The sequence below is a fragment of the Stegostoma tigrinum genome, chromosome 11 (genome assembly GCF_030684315.1).
Source record: "Stegostoma tigrinum isolate sSteTig4 chromosome 11, sSteTig4.hap1, whole genome shotgun sequence".
In the NCBI taxonomy this organism is placed as follows: domain Eukaryota; kingdom Metazoa; phylum Chordata; class Chondrichthyes; order Orectolobiformes; family Stegostomatidae; genus Stegostoma; species Stegostoma tigrinum.
The window spans coordinates 1,586,842-1,610,000 of record NC_081364.1 but is presented as its reverse complement, the minus strand read 5'-3'; the positions used below and the strand labels follow the sequence as shown (position 1 = coordinate 1,610,000).

Genomic DNA, 23,159 nt, shown 5'->3' with positions numbered 1-23,159 from the left:
AGCTTGCACCACCCCAGCCTCTCCCTATAGCTCATCACCTCAAATCCAGGCAGCACCCTCGTCAACCTCTTCACCCTCTCCAAACCCTCCACATCCTTCCTGTTATGTGGCGACCAGAATTGAATATAATATTCTAAATGCGGCCAAACCGAAGTCTTATGAAGCTGCAACATGACATCCTGACTCTTGTACTCGATAACCCGACCAATAAAGGCAGGCATGTCCCCCTCCTTCACAGCAATGAGGTGGACTCTGGGTGATTCGGGGTGGGTAATAAATGCTGGCCGAGCCAGCGATACCCGCATCTTATGAATGAATTATAACGTTCTCTGCATGTGTGGGGGATAACTCACTTTATTTTTAGTTTGTGTTGTAAAACACAACAGCCAGAATTTAGTCAGAGATAATGGGAACTGCTGATGCTGTAGAAGCCGAGATAACAAAGTGTGGAGCTGGATGAACACAGCCGGCCAAGCAGCATCTTAGGAACACAAAAGCTGATGTTTCGGGCCTAGACCCTTATTCGGCTTTGATATATATCAGTCTCCCATCAGATATGGATCAGTCAGAGTGTTTTTTCTTATTTTTGTGGGATGTAGGTGTTACCACCCTATCTACTGGTGTAGCCACTTTCAGGGAGCTGTGGACTTGAACCCTAAGATCCCTCTGTACATCAGTGATTTTCAGGGCCCTGCCATTAATTATATAGTTTTGTTAACTTTCAATTCCCCAAAGTGCAGCAGCTCACACTTACCCAGATTCAACTCCATCTGCCATTTCTCCGCCCATATCTGCCACTGATCTATATCCCGCTGTATCCTTTGACAACCTTCTACAATATCCACAGCTCCACTGATCTTTGTATCATCTGCAAACCTACTAACCCACCCAGCACATTTTCATCTAAATCATTCATATATATCACAGACAGCTGAGGTCCCGGTACAGATCCCTGCAGAACACCACGAGTCATGGACCTCCAGCCTGAAAAGCACCTTCCACCACTGACAAACACAAAGTCACTGGAAAAGCTCAGCAGGTCTGGCAGCACCTGTGAAGGGAAAAGCAGAGTTAACGTTTCGGGTCCGATGACCCTTCCTCAGAGAGGAACTGTTTTAACTCTGTTTTCTCCTCCACAGATGTTGCCAGACCTGCTGAGCTTTTCCAGCAACTTTGTTTTTGATCCTGTTTGACACCATCCGCAGCTCTTTCGGTTTTTATTATCTTCCACCACTATCCTCTGTCTTCTATGGGCTAGCCAATTCTGAATTCATGCAGCCAAGTCACTGTGGATCCCATGCATCTTAATGTTCTGGATGAGCCTACCATAAGGGACCTTGTCAAAAGCCTTCCTAAAGCCCATGTAAACAACATCCAATGCTCTACCCTCATTGATCACCTTCGTCACCTCAAAAAATTCAATCAAGTTAGTAAGACATGACCTGCACAAAGTCATGCTGACTATCGCTAATTAGGCCATGGTTTTCCAAATGCATGTAAATCCTATCCCTAAGAATTTGCTCCAATATCTCCCCGACCACTGATGTATGATTCACTGGTCTAAAGTTTCCCAGATTGTCCCCACTTCCCTTCTTGAGCAGGCCAGTCCTCTGGAGCCTCTCCAGTGGCTAGCAAGGATACAAAGATCTCAGTCAAGGCCTCAGAAATCTCATCACTTACCTCTCTCAATAACCTGGGTTAGATACCATCGAGCCCTGAGTACTTTTTCACCTTAATGCTCTTCAAGAGACCCAATACCATTTCTTTCTTGATCTCAAAATGGCCTAGTATATTAGCATGCTCCGCACAAATCTCACTATTGTCCAAGATAATGAAATGTGAAGCTGGATGAACACAGCAGGCCAAGCAGCATCTCAGGAGCACAAAAGCTGACGTTTCAGGCCTAGACCCTTCATCAGAGAGGGGGATGGGGAGAGGGAACTGGAATAAATAGGGAGAGACGGGGAGGCGGACCGAAGATAGAGAGAAAAGAAGACAGGTCGAGAGGAGAGTATGGGAGGGGATAGGTCAGTCCAGGGAAGACGGACAGGTCAAGGAGGTGGGATGAGGTTAGTAGGTAGGAAATGGAGGTGCGGCTTGGGGTGAGAGGAAGGGACAGGTGAGAGGAAGAACAGGTTAGGGAGGCAGAGACAGGTTGGACTGGTTTTGGGATGCAGTGGGTGGAGGGGAAGAGCTGGGCTGGTTGTGTGGTGCAGTGGGGGGAGGGGACGAACTGGGCTGGTTTTGGGATGCGGTGGGGGACGGGGAGATTTTGAAACTGGTGAAGTCCACATTGATACCATTAGGCTGCAGGGTTCCCAAGTGGAATATGAGTTGCTGTTCCTGCAACCTTCAGGTGGCCACTCTCACTTCCACTCTCTCCCACTTCCTACAGACTAAGGGGGTGGCCATGGGCACCCGCATGGGCCCAAGCTATGCCTGCCTCTTTGTAGGTTACGTGGAACAGTCCCTCTTCCGCACCTACACAGGCCCCAAACCCCACCTCTTCCTCCGTTACATTGATGACTGTATCAGCGCCGCCTCTTGCTCCCCAGAGGAGCTCGAACAGTTCATCCACTTCACCAACACCTTCCACCCCAACCTTCAGTTCACCTGGGCCATCTCCAGCACATCCCTCACCTTCCTGGACCTCTCAGTCTCCATCTCAGGCACCCAGCTTGTAACTGATGTCCATTTCAAGCCCACCGACTCCCGCAGCTACCTAGAATACACCTCCTCCCACCCACCCTCCTGCAAAAATTCCATCCCCTATTCCCAATTCCTCCGCCTCCGCCGCATCTGCTCCCACGAGGAGGCATTCCACTCCCGCACATCCCAGATATCCAAGTTCTTCAAGGACCGCAACTTGCCCCCCCCAGTGATCGAGAACGCCCTTGACCGCGTCTCCCGTATTTCCCGCAACACATCCCTCACACCCGCCCCCGCCACAACCGCCCAAAGAGGATCCCCCTCGTTCTCACACACCACCCCACCAACCTCCGGATACAACGCATCATCCTCCGACACTTCCGCCATCTACAATCTGACCTCACCACCCAAGACATTTTTCCATCCCCACCCCTGTCTGCTTTCCGGAGAGACCACTCTCTCCGTGACTCCCTTGTTCGCTCCACACTGCCCTCCAACCCCACCACACCCGGCACCTTCCCCGGCAACCGCAGGAAATGCTACACTTGCCCCCACACCTCCTCCCTCACCCCTATCCCAGGCCCCAAGATGACTTTCCACATTAAGCAGAGGTTCACCTGCACATCCGCCAATGTGGTATACTGCATCCACTGTACCTGGTGTGGCTTCCTCTACATTGGGGAAACCAAGCGGAGGCTTGGGGACCGCTTTGCAGAACACCTCCGCTCAGTTCGCAATAAACAACTGCACCTCCCAGTCGCAATCCTTTTCCACTCCCCCTCCCATTCTTTAGATGGCATGTCCATCATGGGCCTCCTGCAGTGCCACAATGATGCCACCCGAAGGTTGCAGGAACAGCAACTCATATTCCGCTTGGGAACCCTGCAGCCCAATGGTATCAATGTGGACTTCACCAACTTCAAAATCTCCCCTTCCCCCACCGCATCCCAAAACCAGCCCAGTTTGTCCCCTCCCCCCACTGCACCACACAAGCAGCCCAGCTCTTCCCCCCACCCACTGCATCCCAAAACCAGCCCAGCCTGTCTCTGCCTCCCTAACCTGTTCTTCCTCTCACCCATCCCTTCCTCCCACCCCAAGCCGCACCTCCATTTCCTACCTACTAACCTCATCCCACCTCCTTGACCTGTCCGTCTTCCATGGACTGACCTATCCCCTCCCTACCTCCCCACCTATACTCTCCACCTATCTTCTTTTCTCTCCATCTTCGGTCCGCGTCCCCCTCTCTCCCTATTTATTTCAGAACCCTCACCCCATCCCCCTCTCTGATGAAGGGTCTAGGCCCGAAACGTCAGCATTTCTGCTCCTGAGATGCTGCTTGGCCTGCTGTGTTCATCCAGCTCCACACTTTGTTATCTTGGATTCTCCAGAATCTGCAGTTCCCATTATCACTATTCTCCATACCCTTTTCCTGGACGAATACTAACGCAAAGTACTCATTTAGGATGACCCCCGTATCCTCTGCCTCCAAGCACAAGTTCCCTTTATCCTTGAGTGGTCCTACCTTCTCCCTAGTTATCCTCTTGTTCTTGGTGTATATATAGAATGACTTGGGATTCTTTTTAACTCTACTTGCCAAGGTTATTTCATGGCTCCTTTGTGCTCTCCTAATTCCTGCTTGAGTTCTTTCCCACTTTCTTTATATTCCTCACCGGCCCTGTCCAGTTTTAGCTTCCTAATCCTTACATGTGCTTCTTTGTTCCTTTTGACTAAATCCTCAACCTCATAGATTCACCCATGGATCCGGGAATGATTCTGGGAATGGTCGGAACTGAACCCACAGAGCAGGTGGAGTCTCACAGGGTCTACCTCAGGGGTGAGGGGGCAGATACGGGGACAGACTGTGGGTCACCCCCCGCACCCCCACAGCAATGAGGTGGACTCTGGGTGATTCGGGGTGGGTAGTAAATGCTGGCCGAGCCAGTGATACCCACACTCCTATGAATGGATTGTAATGTTCTCTGTGTGCTGGGGGGTAGGGGGGGTAATTTACTTTATACTTAGTTTGTGTTGTAGAACACAACAGCCAGAATTTAGTAACAGTCATTGATGTATATATCAGTCTCCCACCAGGCGTGGATCAGTCGGTGTGTTTTGTTTTTGTGGGATGTAGGTGCCACTATCTGGGCCCAGCATTTATTGCCCCGTCCCTAGTTGCCCCCTTGAGGTGGTGGGGGTGAGCTGCCTCCTGCTGTTTAATCTGTTTCATACCAAACCTTTTAAGGTCTGGGTCTGGCATTGAATAGTGGGGCATTTTGGATGGGCCGAGTGGCCTCTCTGTGCTGCTCCGTTCCTCACGCTGCCTGCTGTCTAACTCATGCTTTGCTATCTTCCGCAGAGTGGCATGTACATCTTCCAGCTGTTTGATTATTACTCTGCTAGTGGCATCACATTGCTGTGGCAGGCGTTCTGGGAGTGTGTGGTCGTGGCCTGGGTGTACGGTAAGAGCTCCGTCTTGCTGCTTGTGGAACCAGCCTCACAGACACGGCTCACCCACACGGGGTAATCGGGCCGCACAGCGCCGTTCCGAAGGGGTGCCGGTGCTCTGGAGGAGGAGGTCAAAGGTTTTAGAGACTGCAGATATGGAGCAAACCGTGATCTTCATTTAGAACCAAAATACACGCCACAGGATCGCATTTAACACCAATTACAATGTGGTACAACAGGAGGCTATTCATAGACTCAGAGACATATAGCACAGAAACAGACCCTTCAACCCAACTGACCCACACTAAACTAGTCCCACCAGCCTGCATTCGGCCCATGTCCCTCTAAACCTTTCCTATACATATACCTGTCCAAATGTCTTTTAAATGCTGTGGCTGTACCAGCCTCCACCACTTCCTCGGGCAGTTCATCCCATAAGCGCACTACTCTCTGTGTAAAAAAGTTGTCCCTCAGGTCCCTTCTAAATCTTTCTCCTATCACCTTAAAAGTATACCCCCTAGTTTTGAACTTCCACATCCCGAGGGGAAAGACCTTGACACTTCACCTTATCTGTGCACCTGATGATTTTATAAGCCTCTGTAAGGCCACCCCTGCTGCAATCCAGGGACACAGTCCCATGTCGGCCCTGGCTCTCTGAAAGAGTTTCCTGATTAGTCCCACAAACCCTGCTCCTTCCCCCATGCTCAGGCTAATGTTTCTTTCACTATTTATTGGTCCATCGCATTTTGGAAAGTTATTATTGACGTCCTTCTGTCACCTGAAGCAGCAATATTGTGATCAAACAGCAGACTGGGTGAAGGCATTCTGTCTTCAGCCCTGCAGCTCTCTTCCTGATCGCCTGTAATCTATCTGTCTGCTCCCTCAGAGCTGAGCCAGTACTAACCGACTCTCCTCAGTTACTTTGTCCAAACCCGTCAGCACTCTGAACATTCCAGAAACGGCCTGTTGCTCAATAGAAGCTGTTAAGACACAACCTTTCTGATAATGTGGGGAGAATGGGAGGAAATGAGATACTGGGATAATCTTGGGAAGGGATGTGCTCCAAGATAGACAAGTTTTTACCTCAAATAAGTGCTCACAAACGTAGACATAACACATTTAGAATTATACCTTCCTGTGCTCATTTGATGGACATTGAAGAAGTGGAAGAAGTTCCCAATTTGATGGATCAGTACTCTGCTCCTTGTGAATGTCCTCAGAGCTAGGGGGATGTTTCTAGAACATCAAACATAGAACAGTACAGCACAGTACAGGCCCTTCGCTCCACAATGCTGTGCCGAACTTTTACCCTAAACCTAAGGTCTATCTACCCTCCACCCCTACCTTATACTATCATCCATATTGCCTATCTAATAGCCGCTTAAATGCCCCTAATGAGGCTGACTCCACTCCCCTCTCCGGCAATGCATTCCACGCCACGACCACTCTCTGAGTAAAGAACCAACCTCTGACGTCTCCCCGTTATCTTTGTCCACTCACTTTAAAACTATGCCCCCGTGTAATAGTTACCTCCACCCCATGAAAAAGTCTCTGGCTGTCTACTCTATCTATACCTCTCTGGATTTTGTACACCTCTATCAAGCAACCTCTCATCCTTCGTTATTCTAACGAGAAAAGCCCTAGCTCTCTCAACCTTTCCTCATAAGACCATCCCTCCATTCCAGGCAACATCCTGGTAAATCTCCTCTGCACCTTTTCTGATGCTTCCACATCGTTCCTGTAATTAATTACCCTGGATCAAGTGGTGCTGGCTGTTTATCACCCCCTGTGACTGTGTGGTCAGTGTCCCAGAACCTCAGAGCTTCAGGTTGTCCATTTGCGATGTAATTAATTTCCTGTAATTTCTAGTTGAGAGTAAGTCCATTCCTGACATTAATGAAGGGGATTAGCTCCAGGTGGAATCTGCACTCTCCTCTCTCCCCCTCCCCACCCTCCCACACTCAACCCCATTTGCCCTATCCAAACCATTCCCCTCACTGTCCCCTTCTCTTCTTCATCCTCCCTGTCTCTATCCTGCTCTCCCTGTCTCCCACTCTCCCCTTTGAATCCCCTCCCAAACTCTCTCCTATTTTCCCTATCCAGCCCTCACCCTCTCTTCCCTTCCCTCTCCACCCCACCCCCCCTTTAACCCCTTCCCCTTCCCTCACCCCCTCTCCCTGGCTCCCCCTGTTGGTCAGTGCTTGCCTAGCACTTAAGGAGCTGGCTGTCACTCTGCTCCTTCGAGTCTCCCCATTGGGCTGTACTGATATTGCCCCTGACCCTGGGGAACTAGTAGGCTCTAGCCATCTCATTGCGCATGTTCATGGTCACCTCTGACCTCTGACCCAGACAATGGCCAGGAAGAGGAACCTCCACAGGGAGCAGTCCCTGGGGATGGGGGTTAGAGAGAGTCAGCCCCAGAGGTAGGGGATAGAGAGGGTCAGCCCCAGAGATGGGGAGGTGGAGAGGGTCAGTCCCAGGGAATGGGGGTAGAGAGGGTCAGCCCCAGGGGATGGGGGTTAGAGAGGGTTAGCCTCAGGGATGGGGGGGTAGAGAGGGTCAGCCCCAGGTGTAGGGGATAGAGAGGGTCAGCCCTGGGGGATGGAGTTAGAGAGGGTCAGTCTCGGGGGATGGGGTGGGGTAGAGAGGGTCGGTCCCGGGGGATGGGGTTAGAGAGGGTCAGTCCCGGGGGATGGGGTTAGAGAGGGCAAGTCCCAGGGGATGGGGTTAGACAGGGTCAGTCCGGGGGATTGGTGGGATAGAGAGGGTCAGTCCCGGGGGATGGGGATAGACAGGGTCAGCCCCCGGGATAGGGGGTAGAGAGGGTCAGTCCAAGGGGCCGGGGGGTGGGGGGGTGGTGATGGTAGAGAGGGTCAGCCCAGGGCTAGCGGGGATAAAGAGGGTCAGACCCAGGGGTAGGGGTTAGAGAGGGTCAGTCCCTAGGAATTTGGGGGGGGGGGGGTGGGTAGAGAGGGTCAGCTCCAGGTGTAGGGGCTAGAAAGGGTCAGTCCCAGGGGATGGGGTGGGTGTGGAGAGAGTCAGCCCCAGGGTAGGGGGGCAATGGGTGAGGTTGTGTAAAGTGTGAAATGATCCCGGATTTTTCTGACTTTCCCACGATGCAGGTGCAGATCGCTTCATCGATGACATTGCTCGGATGATTGGTTATCGCCCATTACCCTGGATCAAGTGGTGCTGGCTGTTTATCACCCCCTGTGTCTGTGTGGTGAGTGACCCAGAACCTCAGAGCTTCAGGTTGTCCATTTTCCATGAAATGTTGGGATTCATTCCCAACCGGGGTTGGTGGGGGAGGAGGGGAGAGTCCTGGGCAGGGGGTGGGAAATACGGACCTAGGGTTTCTTCTTCCCAGTTACGGGGCTCCTGGTCACCCTGGGTGCTGTAAACTCTTCCAGTCTCCATAATAGACAACTGAAAGATTTTAGAGGCTGATAACCACAGGATTAAATGTGACGTAGTGTACTCAATTTTCTAGATTATTAATCCAAAAACTAGATGATGTTTACCTCCAATTTTGGCTCTTCAAATTTTAGAAGCAAGACTTTTAAGGGAGAGTTTGACCCAGTGAGTTATTCCAGTTGGTTAACAGATAAAATAATATAATCTATAACTCCTTTACCTATATTCTTAAGGCCAGTCTTCCTTTGCCTCAGCTGTGCTCTCATCCTAAAAGCCACTTGATTGAAGGATACAACTGGAGCCAATATTCACAGGTAGTTTTGTTCAGTTACATATGATAAGCAAACACTTCCCAAACCAATAACTATTTACACCTTAGTCCATTGTGTGGTTTCCATCTGCAAACAATTAAACACAATTACTATCCAATCACCATTCCAGAAAGTTGTTTGGTTACGCAGAACTTCAGTATCGCTGAGTAAACGTACATTTTTACCGAAGATTGTTGCCTTACCTTCACCAGGACATTTCACAAGAATATCAATCCAATACTCCCAACAGTCTCCTTGAGTAGAGAGTTCTGACTGGCTGACTGGTTTTCTCCTAGAATCACTATTCTTGTGAATGGTCCCAATGGAAGTGTTATGAAAAGCTTCAACAAGATGTGACATTTTTCAGCTACACTCAATTAATTTTCCAATTTTGGAAGTTACTTCTGGATCGCAGAATCCCTACAGTGCGGAAGCAGGCCATTCTGCCCATTGAGTTCACACCGACCCTCTGAAGAGCATTCCAACCAGACCAATCCCCATCCCCATCCCCATCCTCCCTACCTATTCCTGTGACCCTGCATTTCCTGTGGCTATCCCACCCAAACCCCACACCCCTGAACACTGCAGGCAATTTAGCACGGCCAATCCACCTCGCCTGCACATCTTTGGACTGTGGGAGGAAACCAGAGCACCCCGAGGAAACCCACACAGACACGGGGAGAGCGTGTATGCTCCACAGTTGTCTGAGGGTAGAACTGAACCTGAGTCCCTGCTGCTGTTGCTCCAAGTTCTGTGTTCCAACCTGCGCAAGCTCCTCCTTGTATTTTGTCCCAGTGTTGGTTCATTACTTCCTATTCCCGATCCACTGGGACTTTGCTTTGCACAGCCTGCTGTCCTGATGCAGCAAACCTTGAGCCACGTTCCCCACCAGCGAAAAACTGGGGTTTTCAGCAAATGCAACAGTGCAAAGTTAGAGAGGCATCAAGCATGAAGTATTTGTAGGTATGAATTGATAGTCAACATTCCTGTCTGTGGTCCAGCTTCAGCGTGAGCCTGTTGTCTAACCTGATATTCCCAGTGCCTGACTGAGGGCGTTCTGCACTGTCGGAGGGGGTACCTTTTGGGTGAGATACTAACCATGGGCTCACTTCCCTCTCAACTATAAACCAAAACATGACACTATTAAAGCGCTGAGAGTTTCTTCAGTGTTTGCCCTGGAAATCAGGTTTCCTGGCCCTGCGGCCTATTTGCTGTTTGTGGGATCTTGTTGTGCTTGATTGACCATTAGTTTCCCTCACAGTGTGGACTATGTTTTGTGAAGTTGGATATGAAGCTGTGAACTGGTGCCTTCCTGCTGTCATCCACAGGGAATCTTCCTGTTCCATATTGTAAACTACAAACCCCTCACTTACAACAAGACCTATGTGTACCCCTGGTGGGGCGAGATGATTGGCTGGATCCTGGCTATAGCTTCCATGGTCTGCATCCCCCTCACTGTGGGAATCAAGATGCTTCGAGCTGAGGGAACCCTCAAACAGGTTTGTTCAGACTGAGCCCACTGTCTCATTTCTCTTCCACACTGGTACCTCAATGAAGTCTTCTGTAGATAGGGCCCATCTCTCTCTCTCTCTCGCTTGCTCTCTGTCTGCCTCTCTATTTCTCCCTGTCTGTCTCTCCATCTCTCTCTCTCTCTCTCTCTATGCTGCTCTCCCTCTGTCCTGTCCTCTCTGCCACACTCTGAGAGAATGACAGATAGACAGAGAAAGACAGAGAGCGAGAGAGAGAAAGAGAAAGAGAAGGAGAGACACAGTGACAGAGAGAGAGAGAGAAACAGAGAGTGAAATATATGTATATGACAAGGTCATAAATCATACGATACCAGCTTATAGTCCAACAGGTTCTGGATGTGAGTTTGCTCACTGAGCTGGAAGGTTCATTTTCAGACGTTTCGTCACCTTTATTTGAAAAAATATACTTTATTCGTAAGATGTACAAAAAATAAAACATATTTGCACACCTACCCAGTCATGCAAGCCGCTCCGGGTTACCCAGGGGGTATGTACACCAACTAAAAGGGAAAAAAAACAAAGAAGAAAAAAAAAACAAAGCAAAGAAAGTACCCCGGCAGTCGTCACCCCGCACAGTCCCCGTTGGCCCCCTGACCAGTTGGGGAAGGCGCCAGCTGGGCCCAGTTACCAGATAGGGCCCTTTTTTCTATTCTGGACGAGGGGTTTCATACGGTGGTCTTTCCCCACCGCGCCTTGGCGGCGGCTGCCCCAAGCTTTAGTGCGTCCCTCAGCACGTAGTCCTGGACCTTGGAGTGCGCCAGTCTGCAACATTCGGTCGGGGTCAGTTCTTTCAGCTGGCAGACCAGCAAGTTGCGAGCAGACCAAAGAGCGCCTTTCACCGCATTGATGGTCCTCCAGGCGCAGATGATGTTGGTCTCGGTGTGTGTCCCGGGAAACAGCCCGTAGAGCACGGAGTCCCGCGTCTCGGAGCTGCTCGGGACGAACCTCGACAAATACCACTGCATCCCCCTCCAGACCTCCTGCGCATAGGCACACTCCAGAAGGAGGTGATCGACAGTCTCGTTCCCCCCCACAGCCACCTCGAGGGCAGCGTGTGGTGGCGCAGAGATTCCGGGCATGCATAAAGGATCTCACTGGCAGAGCCCCTCTCACCGCCAGCCAAGCAATGTCCTTGTGCTTGTTTGAAAGTTCTGGCGATGAGGCATTCTGCCAAACGACTTTGGCAGTCTGCGTGGGGAACCACACGACGGGATCCACCCTCTCCTTTTCCCGAAGGGTCCTGAGGATACTACGTGCTGACCACTGCCTGATGGCCTTGTGGTCAAAGGTGTTTCCTTTCAAAAATTTCTCCACGAAGGACAGGTGGTACGGAACGGTCCAACTACTCGGAGCGTTCCGCGCAACGAGGCCAGGCCCATCCTTCGCAACACCGGGGACAGGTAGAACCTCAGTAAGTAGTGACACTTGGTGTTTGCGTACTGAGGATCTACGCACAGCTTGATGCAGCCGCACACAAAGGTAGCCGTCAGGGCGAGGGTGGCGTTCGGTACGCCCTTTCCCCCATTTTCCAGGTCTTTGTACATGGTATCTCTGCGGACCCGGTCCATCCTCGACCCCCAAATGAAATGGAAGATGGCCCGGGTGACCGCAGCGGCGCGGGTCCAGGGAATAGGCCAGGCCTGCGCCACATACAACAGTACCGAAAGCCTCTCGCACCTGACAACCAGGTTCTTACCCGCGATGGAGAGGGACCGGAGCGTCCACCTGCCCAGCTTCTGCTTCAGTTTGGTGATACGCTCCTCCCAAGTCTTAGAGCACGCCCCAGCTCCACCGAACCAAACACCCAGCACCTTCAGGTAGTCGGTCCTGACGGTGAAGGAGATGAAGGAGCGGTCGTCCCAGTTCCCGAAGAACATGACCTCGCTCTTACACCTATTGACTGTGGCACCCGAGGCCAGTTCAAACTGGCCGCAGATGTCCAATAGTCTACTCCCCGACCGATGATCGGTGCAGAAGACGGCGACATCGTCCATGTACAGGGAGGTCTTGACCTGAAGGCCTCCGCTGCCTGGGATAGTCACGCCCTTCAGGCTCACGTCCTTCCTGATGGATGCGGCGAAGGGCTCTACACAGCACACGAACAAGGCAGGAGAGAGCGGGCAGCCCTGCCTGACTCCAGATCTAACAGGAAAACTGTCCGATTCCCACCCGTTGATCGAGACTGCGCTAACGATGTTGGTGTAGAGCAGACGGATCCAATTGCGGTTGCCCTCCCCGAACCCCAATTTGGAGAGGACGTCCCTCATGGAGGCATGAGAGACCCTGTCGAAGGCCTTCTCCTGGTCCAGGCTGACGAGGCAGGTGTCCACCAGCCTGTCCTGCACGTAAGCGACCGTATCCCTGATGAGCGCGAGGCTCTCAGCGATCTTCCTGCCCGGCACAGCACAGGTTTTGTCAGGGTGAATAACCGACTCCGGGACAGACCTGCCCCGGTTGGCTATGACCTTGGCCAGGATTTTGTAGTCCACGTTCAATAGTGAAATGGGACGCCAATTCTTAATTTCTTCCCTCTCCCCCTTCCTCTTGTAAATGAGGGTGATGCTGGCCTTCCTCATGGACTTGCACATTTCCCCTGCCCGAAGCGCACTATCGTACACCTCCAGCAGGTCCTGGCCGACCAGGTCCCACAGAGCGGAATACAGCTCGACCGGTAAGCCGTCGCTCCCGGGAGTCCTATTCCTCTCCAAGGACTTGAGGGCTCTGGTCAGCTCGTCCAGGGATATCGGCCGGTCCAGCCACTCCCTCGTGCCGTTGTTGAAGACCTCCGTGATAGACAACAGGAATGACTCGGAGGCCGTGCTGTCCGTGGGCTTCGTGTCGTACAGTCTGGCATAGAAGGATCTGCTGATCCTCAAAACGTCGGGCCGAGACGACGTCACCGAGCCGTCGTCCTCCTTCAGCCGGCTAAGCACAGAGCTCTCTTTGTGCACCTTCTGAAAGAAGAAATGCGAGCACGTCTCGTCCTGCTCCACGGAGCAGACCCTGGACCGGAAGATTATCCTGGAGGCCTCCGCGGCGAAGAGCGAGGCTTGCTGGCCCCTCACCTCGCGGAGGTCCTCCGTGACATCGACCCCCATCAACTGCAGAAGGAGCAGGTTCTGCACCCTTTTCCGGGGTCGCGACAGCTTTCCCCGCCTCTCTCTCACATTCCGAACACTCTCGAGGACAAAGAACCTCTTGATGTTCTCCTTCACCGTCTCCCACCAGTCGCCTGGAGACTCAAAGAGGGGTTTCACGGTTCTCCAACCGGCGTACTCCCTCTTAAGCTCCTCGATGTTCTCTGGGGTCAACAGAGTCGTGTTGAGCTTCCACATCCCCTTGCCGGCCGGCTGGTCGTCCTGTAAGTGACAGTCGGCCAGCAGGAGGCAGTGGTCAGAGAAGAACACCAGCTCAACGCCGGTGGATCTGACCGAGAGCGTCCGTGACACAAACAGGAAGTCTATCCTTGAGCAAATAGACCCATCTGGCCGCGACCAGGTGTACCTCCGCTGCGCTCCGTCTGCAGGGGTGCTGAAGACATCGAGCAGCTTGGCGTCCTTCACCGTGCCCGTCAGGAATCCGGACGTGACGTCCAGTTCACTCCCCCCACCCGCTGTCCCCACGCCGGATCTTCCGTCTGCATTGTTGATACAGTTGAAGTCTCCGCCTAGGATGACCGGTCTGGACGTAGCCAGCAGGGGTGGAAGCCGCTGCAGGACGGCCAACCGCTCACTCCGTGCCGCTGGGGCGTACACGTTGATCAGCCTCAGGGGAGCTTTCCTGTAGGTGATGTCAGCCACTAGAAGGCGCCCTCCACCACCTCCTGAACTTGAGAGATGGTGATGTCGCGCCCCCGCAGCAGAATAGCCAGGCCCGAGGAGCGACAGTCGTTACCCCCTGACCAGATCGAAGGCCCACAGGTCCAGGCGCCCGACCATTTCCCATACCTGCTGTGGTGCGGTATCCCGCACTCCTGCAGAAACAGGAGGTCCGCCTTGATGGTGGTCAGGTAGGCCAACGTGGACACACATCTCGCGATGGACTTGACGCTGTGCACATTAATGCTCCCAACTCGTACCCCCATTGTGGGCAGTGACCGCAGTACCCTCCCCAAGTCCAAGGTCCAGCCCCTCCATCTGTCCCTCCATGCCCATTGCCCAGGCTAACTGCTGGACGCTCTCTGGGCTCAGGAAACCGTCCGTGCTGCCTTCCGGGTGGCATCCCCCCGTCGGGGGTACAGAGGCAGGAGGGTCCGGCTCTGGGTCAGGCGGGGGACGCGCTGTTTCCTCCTTCCCGCCTGGAAGTTCCAGGGGGCCCTCCAGTGCCCCAGCGGCACTTGACTGGGTGTCAGAGGGAGCCTCAGGACGCCTCCCGTCACCTGGAAGCGTGGTGCTGCTTTCCTTCTCCCTCGAGATCTTTAACTTCTCCTTTGGGTGGGCCGTCTCCGAATCCCCCTCGTCAGAGGAGCTCTTATAGCCCCCCTGTAGCTGCCTCTTCCCGCCTGATGGTTGCGGTTCCTGGGCCCGTCGACGCACCTTCCTCCTCACTTTCCGGACCGTTGTCCACTCCCCTAGGTCGCCTGTCGCCACCTCCATCGACTCCTGGTTGTCGGGGGGGAGCGGAGCCTGAAGGGGCGCTTTGCTGGCCTCGGGCCCATCCTGCGGGGCTGGGCCCTCCTGCACGACCTGGCCCTCCTGCACATTAGTGGGGTCCTTGCTGGGCCCTGGTGCCTTCCTCTCCTCCGGGGGGGGCTGGCCCCGCATTGCCCCTGCCGGCGACCTGGGCGTAGGTGGTACCCCGCCGCGGGCATGCCCTATAGAAATGGCCCGCTTCCCCGCAAAGGTTGCAGCTTCTCTCTCGTGGGCAATCCTTTGCAAGGTGTCCCTCCTCCCTGCAGTTCCTGCAGATGATGGCTTTGCAGTCGGCCGCCATGTGACCTGACCTACCACAGGCATGGCAGATTTTAGGTTGCCCTGCATAGGTCAGGTAGCCCCTGCTCCTGCCGATCGCGAAGCTGGACGGTGGGTGTGCGACATTCCCGTCCGCGCCCATCCTCAGCGTCACCTTGACCTGCCTCTTACTGGTCCAGATTCCAAAGGGGTCCATGATGTTCGTTAGGTCCCCTTCCACCTTCACATACAATCCAAGGAAGGTCAGGACATCAACTGCTGGCACATGCGGGTTGTACATGTGTACAGTCACCATACGGCTCCTCTGCGCTGGCATCACAAACAGCGGGACAGCGGTCAGTACAGAGAGGGGGCCCTCACCTCCTTTCTCCTGGAAAACCTCCAGGAAGCGCTCGCAAAGGTTGACACTCCTGAAGGTCACGTCGTAAAAACCTCCTCCGGGGAAATCCTGCAGGCAGTAAATCTCCGCAGCAGCAAACCCACAACAGTCCAACAGGACCCTCTTCACGAAGAAGGTGCGGTCCACAGGTGCACCTTCATCCACCTTCTTTACGGAAACACGGATGGTGTTCCGGACCCCCTGACCTGGGGCACGAGCACTTGCCGCAGCCATCGTTGCAGGTTGGCTGCTCCCCTGAGCCAGCGTTAGGCCGAAGCCAGCATTAAGATCCACCGGTCGCAAGGGTGCACAGCCAACCCGACGTCCTCCTTTCACCTCCGAGACAGCACTCTCCTCCTCTCGGTCCACAAGAGAGTGGGTCTTTATTCTGTTCCAGATGTAAGCTGGTTCACTGAGCTTGAAGGTTTGTTCCCAGATGTTTTGTCACCATTCTAGGTAACATCACCAGTGAGCCTCCGGTGAAGCACTGGTGTTATGTCCTGCTTTCTATTTATCTGGTTAGGTTTCCTTGGTTTGGTGATGTCATTTCCTGTTCTTTTTCTCAGGGGATGGTAGATTGGTTCCAAATCAATGTGTTTGTTGAAACCTTCCAGCTCAGCAAGCAAACTCACATCCAGAACCTCAACCTGAGCTACAAATCTTCTCAAAACTCACTCCAACAGGTTTATTTGAAGACACAAACTTTTGGAGTCTCGCTCCTTCTTCAGGTGCCAGAGAGAGAAAGGTGGCATCAGACACAGAATTAATAAGCAAAAAAATCAAAGTGACATAGAACTGATGTGGTGTTGAACAAGTCTAAGATGGCTGTTAAATCTTTAATCAGTTAGAAAGGATGAATATGCAAATTCCCAAATTTCTTTCAAGTCACTGTCCCACGATAACCAAAAGTTTTATCAGTTCCCTCAGTATCCCAGAGGTGACATCTCAGGTCAGACAATGCATTTTAGGTGTGAGGCCGTGTTTAGAAACTGGTGTGTACCAACTTGGAGTCAGACTGGTTTTATTTCCAAAGTAGGAATTTATAAAATGCCACATTAACTGTCAATAATTTGTGTGGTTTTGAAATTACAAATGTGCAAATGCACATTAGCCCATAGATTTATATATGTGTGTGCGCATAGTGGGGAGAGAGAGAGAGAGAGAGAGAGAGAGGGAGAGACAGGGAATCTTATTGGGAATTCTGGAGAAACAACTTTACCCAGAGAATGGAGGGAATTGAACTTGCTCCCGCAGAGAGAGAGATAGTCTCATTGTCACTAAATGCCCTGGCCTGTGGTCAGGGCAAACACAGTTACCCCAATGTTCCAACTGGAGCAACAATGAGCAAACTGCCGGTCGGTGATTTGGTGAAGTCTCATGTTGCCGAATTGCTTCCTGTGGGCAGCGCAGAGTCATGAGGACAGTGCAGGCGTGTGTGTAGTTCTGGAGGCTCGCAATTCAGAGAGGCAACAAGACAGATCACATCATCTCCATCATCCTAGGAAATGTCACACTGATCCTGATTGGCTCCTCGTGAGGAGGTGTATTAGTAGGGGGTGGGGTGGGGTTTGGGGGCGAGTCTTCTGAGCATGTATTTGAAGGGTTTGTGAAACCCACCCCCGCAGAATTCTTCCCTCATTTCTGGGGCCAGGAGATAGAGTAGGAAGAGTGGGGGGTGTGGTTGTAGGGGGAAGCGGGTGTTGGGGGAGAGAGAGAGGGGTGATTTGGGGGAGAGAGGGGGATTTGGGGGAGAGAGAGGGAGAGTTAGGGGAGAGAGGGAGAGAGAGAGGGATTTGGGGGAGAGGGAGACGAGGTGTTGGGAGAAGACAGGGGGATTTGGGAGAGGGAGAGGAGGATTTGGAGGAGTTCAGGGCAGAGAGAGGGGGAGTTGGGGAGAGAGAGAGGGGGGAGTTGGGGGGGAGAGATGGGGATTTGGGGGGAGAGAGCGGGGGAGTTTGGGGGGAGAGAGAGAGGGAGAGTTGGGGGAGAGAGAGGGAGAGTTGGGGGAGAGAGACAGGGGGAGTTGGGGGAAAGAGAGGGGTGGTGGGTGACGGTGGGGGGTGTGGGGAGCCTCGGTGTGGAGAACCATGTCTGTCTGTATGCGTTGACTGACTAATTTGATGATTGATTTCTGTAAGAACAGGACTCTCACTCTGTGGTTTTGCACCCCCCGCAGCGCTGGCGATGCCTGACCACTCCAGTGTGGGGCTCACATCACCTGCAGTACATGAACACAGAGATCTCCTCCAAATTCTGTTCACCAGAAGGGCAAATCCAGGGGCACAAAGAGAAGGAAACAGCCATCTAGCTGCCTTGCAGAGTGGAGCTCTCTCCTGTATCCCTCAAATCCAATTCCCTTCACTGCTCTGCCAAGTTCTGTCTGTGATTTTGCATATCATCAATTCCCATGCAGATTGCACACGTAAATCTTCAGGTGTTTTGTACAGAGTGTAGCTGTCAATGTCAGTGTAATGGCTGTTTTTTTTTGGCTGTATTGTTTGCTTTGTAAATATGCACGGTTTTAGGAATCTGCACTGTGACCAGGCACAGCAACGGGTGTTAGAAATGCTGAGGTTCAACCTCCCAAATCTCTAACGAAGACCAGCCAACAGCATTCTCTGATCCTCTCCATCCTCTCCATTCAAATTGGCCTTTTCTGGGTAAAGCAAGCTGGTGTCAACATTGGGCTTGAAATGAAAAGGCCCCATCCATCTCAGGAGGAGCTCGCCAGGGAATGGACCGTACTGACGGAGCGACAGAGAGAGGGAGACAGCGCAAGAACAAGAGCCAGCTACACACCAGAGAGGCAGGAACAAGAGAGCAGAAGCTCAGGGTGTGGACGGGAAGAGGTTGCTTGCACACAATTTGAGGGCTGACTGCGCAGAGATGGCAGTAGGAGCTTTTGAGGCAGGTACACTGAACAAGTGAAGATTGCAACAGCACGCGATGAGGAGATGGGTACCAATCTCCGGTCCAGTCTTTCACAGTTTGTAACATAACTGACGTTTCATGCTACAAGTTACTCAGGTCACTTCATTGTTTCTCCTCATTCTGGTTGGCTTGTGTGAATGGAGAGAGGTGTGGGATATATCTGTGCTCTGTTTATTAACAGTATTACACTTCAGTGGCTCCATGCACCCCCTCGATTCATTTTGACTCAAGCTTTTAGAAGTTGTATAAGAAAAACCTTTCCTTTTCTATTGTACCTTTCATAGTCTCTAGACCTTCCAAAGAGCATCAAAGCCGTGAAGTATTTTTGCCGGGTGTCCGTTGGTGGAGTGAAGGAAAGCTGACAAGAACCCACAAACAAAAGCATGATAAAGCTGTGTGTCAGTTAAGGGATAAACGCTGGCCAGGATATCTTTGAAAAGTGCTCCCAGATCTTTCACATTCACCTGACAGAATGTCAACTCATTATGCCATCCCAGGACGTGAACGCTCAGACTCAGAGAGGAGAGGATTTCCCATGAAGCCTGAGCCACAGCTCACTACAGTTGCCCTTGGACCTTAGCTGCCTTTCATGTCGAACCTTGTTTATTTGACAGGAATGTTAGTTAAATATGCTTTCGCGTTAATGATTCAAACTCCCCTTATATTGTCAGACAGACGGAGGAAGAGCTTTCTGAAGGTTTTCGGTAGGACATCGGGACTGCAACAATTGGAAATCAGCCCAAGGTGCCAAAATTCCTCATGTCCTCAACTGGTAAAATGAAAGGAGTTGGGCTGATAAATTGTGTGAGGAAATCAGCTTAGGAGATGGTCTGATTGGGATTCATTTGTACAACAGTATCAGACTGGAAACCATGTCATTCAAAAGCAGACACTGAGTGATACAATCTGGGCATGAAGGTGTTCGGGTAAACACAAGGGTTTACACTCCCTGAAAGAGTTTACACTCTCTTTCATTTTCACACATTTGCAGGTCATTTACTGAACAAAACAAAATTGCTCCAGCTTAAAAATGCAATAAATTTTAGAACATTGGTGTGAATTTGTTTCTGGATTTTATCAAGATTTGCATCTTGGCTGGGCCCAGCATTTCTTGCCCATCCCTAATTGCCCCTTGAGAAGGTGGGGGTGAGCCACCGCCTTGACCCGCTGCAGTCCATGTGCTGTGGGTTGTGACCCACAATGCCCTGAGGGAGGGAATTCCAGGATTTTAACCCAGTGACAGTGAAGGAACGGGGATATATTTCCAAGTCAGGATGGTGAGTGGCTTGGAGGGGAACTTGCAGGGGGTGGTCATCAATCTGTGTCCCATTGATCACTCAGAGGTACCAATAACTGCAGATGCTGGAGAATCTGTGATAACAAGTTGTAGAGCTGGATGAACACAGCAGGCCAAGCAGCATCAGAGGAGCAGGAAGGCTGGTGTTTCAGTTTGGGAGCTTTCTTCAGAAAAAGAGAATCCATGTAATTACTGACAGTGTGGCCAGAGGAAGCCCTTCCTCCTTACTTACTCCATCATAAATCCTCTTGACAGCCCTGATGGCAATCGTGGCCAAATAGACCCAACCTTAGAATCACTGCCTGGCAAATTCTTCACTTAATAATTTCTGAACTGGGTGGAATAATCACAGCTTCTCCAGCCTTTGCATTCACTGATGCTCCTGGCGGTCCCTCAAATCATTCTGGTGAATTTCACTGATTTAGTCTCATGATGCTGTGGGAGGGATGGGGTGGCTGGGAGGGCCCAGCCTGGAAGGTGTGAATGCCACGGGATGGATTAAAGACAGCACCGGCTCAATACGAAATGTCTTGTAGGTATTTCTCACTTCATATGGATGCCTGGGATATTTTTGGAATATTGTGCTCAGTTCTGCTCACCTCATTATAGGAGAGATGTGAAAGCTTTAGAGAGGGTGCAGAGGAGATTTACCAGGATGCTGCCTGGACTAGAGGCCAGATCTTATGAGGAAAGGTCGAGGGAGCTGGGAATTTTTTTATCGGAGCGAAGAAGGATGAGAGGTGACTTAATAGAGGTTTACACGATGATGAGAGGCAAGAGATAGAGTGGGTAGACAGAGACTTTTTCCCAGGGTGGAGGTAGCTATTATGAAGGGCATAGTTTTAAGGTGATTAGAGGAAGGTATAGGGGAGATGTCAGAGGTGGGTTCTTGAGTGGTGGGCGTGTGGAATTCGCTGCTGGCAGTGGTAATGGAGTCAGATACATTAGGGACATTCAAGCGACTCTCGGATAGGCATATGGAGGATAGTAAAATGTAGGGTATGCAGAGTAGTTTGATCTTAGAGTAGGATAATAGGTCAGAACAACATGGTGAGCCGAAGGGCCTGTACTGTGCTGTACTGTTCTATGTTCAAAGTTCCATTCTGAGAACCAAACCAAGCTTTACCTTGCTGACTCTCTGTAAAGCTCCCAAAGTGACCTCTCCCGCTGTGATGAAACTTACTGACTGACAGAGCTATTGTTAGTATACCAGGCACACCCTGTGCAAATCAAACGCAACACTCGAGAAAGGAGCACCAACACGCACTGCTCACTGCCTTTGAGTCTAATTATCCCAAACCCAAAATCTGGAATTAGAGATTTGTGATCCCAAAAAGAGCCCCATATCAGTTATGGACCACGCCAGAGCCCTCCAAACGTATTAAGAACGTTGCTTAGACCCTAACTACTTTTTATTTTAAAGGTAAATGATAGGTGCTGTGTTCCATACATGATTCAATTGGTCAAACTACTCAACTTTAAGCAAAGTACTGTTCATTTTTACACTACAGTGAAAATACAGACAAAATAAAAATAAAAGAATTGGCTTAACTGTAACTCTATTGAAATTCTTAACAAAATAATATATATACAAACTACCACTAATTAACTGTTCCAATATATCCATTCCATAAACACACCCTTAGAAAAGGCAAATTCAGTAAAACAGGTTCAGAAACAGAAACGTCAGCTTTTGTGCTCCTGAGATGCTGCTTGGCCTGCTGTGTTCATCCAGCCTCACATTTTATTATCTTGGAATTCTCCAGCATCTGCAGTTCCCATTATCTCAGAAACAGAAGTTGCTGGGAAAGCCCAGCAGATCTGGCAGTATCTGTGAAGTGAAAGATTAGAGTTAATGTTTCGGGCCCGATAAGGAAGGGTCACCGGACCCAAAACGTTAACTCTAATCCTCCCCTTCACAGATACTGCCAGACCTGCTGGGGTTTCCCAGCAACTTCTATTTTTGTTTCAGAGATAGGAGGAACTGCTGGAGAACCTGAGATAACAAGGTGTAGAGCTGGATGAACACAGCAGCCAAGCAGCATCTCAGGAGCAGGAAAGCTGATGTTTCAGGCCTAGCCCCTTCTTCAAAAATGGGGAAGGTGTTTCTGAAATAAATAAGGAGAGGGGCGAAGCAGATCGAAGATGGATAGAGGAGAAGACAGGTGGAGAGGAGACAGACTGGTCAAGGATAGAGCCTGCAGAGAGGGATAGTTCCTGATTGACAGCATCTGCAGTTCTTTCAATTCTAATTCAGTAAAATTGATTGTCTCACATGAAATTCTGGCAGCAGGAAAAGAACCCAAGCTTTTAGCTGAAACAGAGAGAGGAATAAGCGCTTCCACAGGCAGTTTCAGGACTCCAGCAGATGCTAAAACTAAACATGCCGGTTGAGTGGGAGCTTGTTCAATACCGAGTCATGGTGTTTCTACTGTTCCAATGCTAAAAAAAACCGCAACGCCTCACAAGCTGTTTATTGTCTTTAAGCTGACTATTCATCACTTCTGACTCAAACATTCCTCAGACAAAACCCAGGAAAAAATACGCCTCTCAAAGCCATGATGTCATCATTCTGCAGTAAGACCTGCTTGTGAGGAGCAGAATGTTGCACTGTCAGAGGGTCACTGCTGAGGGAGCGCCGCACTGTCGGAGGGTCAGTACTGAGGGAGTGCCGCACTGTCGAAGGGTCAGTGCTGAGGGAGCGCCGCACTGTTGGAGGGTCAGTGCTGAGGGAGCGCTGCACTGTCGGAGGGTCTGTGCTGAGGGAGTGCCACACTGTTGGAGGGTCAGTGCTGAGGGAGTGCCGCACTGTCGGAGGGTCAGTGCTGAGGGAGTGCCGCACTGTCGGGGGGTCAGTACTGAGGGAGTGTCGCACTGTCGGAGGGTCAGTGCTGAGGGAGTGCCGCACTGTCAGAGGGTCAGTGCTGAGGGAACGCCGTACTGCCGGTGGGTCGGTGCTGAGGGAGTGCCGCACTGTCGGAGGGTCAGTGCTGAGGGAGCGCCGCACTGTTGGAGGGTCAGTGCTGAGGGAGTGCCACACTGTCAGGGGGTCAGTACTGAAGGAGTGCCGCACTGTCGGAGGGTCAGTGCTGAGGGAGTGCCGCACTGTCGGAGGGTCAGTGCTGAGGGAGTGCCGCACTGTCGGAGGGTTAGTACCGAGGGAGTGCTGTACTGTCGGAGGGTGAGGGGAGCGAATCTGAGAGGCTGTGTTGTGGTAGCTGGATGGTGATTCTCTGTGTGTTAGTGTGAGGTTTGGTTGGTTTGGGTCACTGTGCGACATTGTGACTCTGTGAT

General features: G+C 51.5%; 1 protein-coding gene across 2 annotated transcripts in view; it reads left to right on the top strand.

Annotated features, from left to right (window-relative positions):
• The window catches only part of LOC125460281 (sodium- and chloride-dependent creatine transporter 1-like), a 105,397-nt gene extending 85,769 nt beyond the window's left edge, over window positions 1–19,628 (top strand). For both annotated transcript variants that reach the window (XM_048547563.1, XM_059649678.1), the window contains exons 11-14: window positions 5,006–5,108; window positions 8,217–8,317; window positions 10,148–10,318; window positions 17,814–19,628. In XM_048547563.1, coding sequence (XP_048403520.1) covers window positions 5,006–5,108; window positions 8,217–8,317; window positions 10,148–10,318; window positions 17,814–17,945 — 507 coding nt within the window. In that variant the 3' untranslated portion in view covers window positions 17,946–19,628. The remainder of the gene's footprint in view (window positions 1–5,005; window positions 5,109–8,216; window positions 8,318–10,147; window positions 10,319–17,813) is intronic.
• The last annotated feature ends 3,531 nt before the right edge of the window (window positions 19,629–23,159 follow it).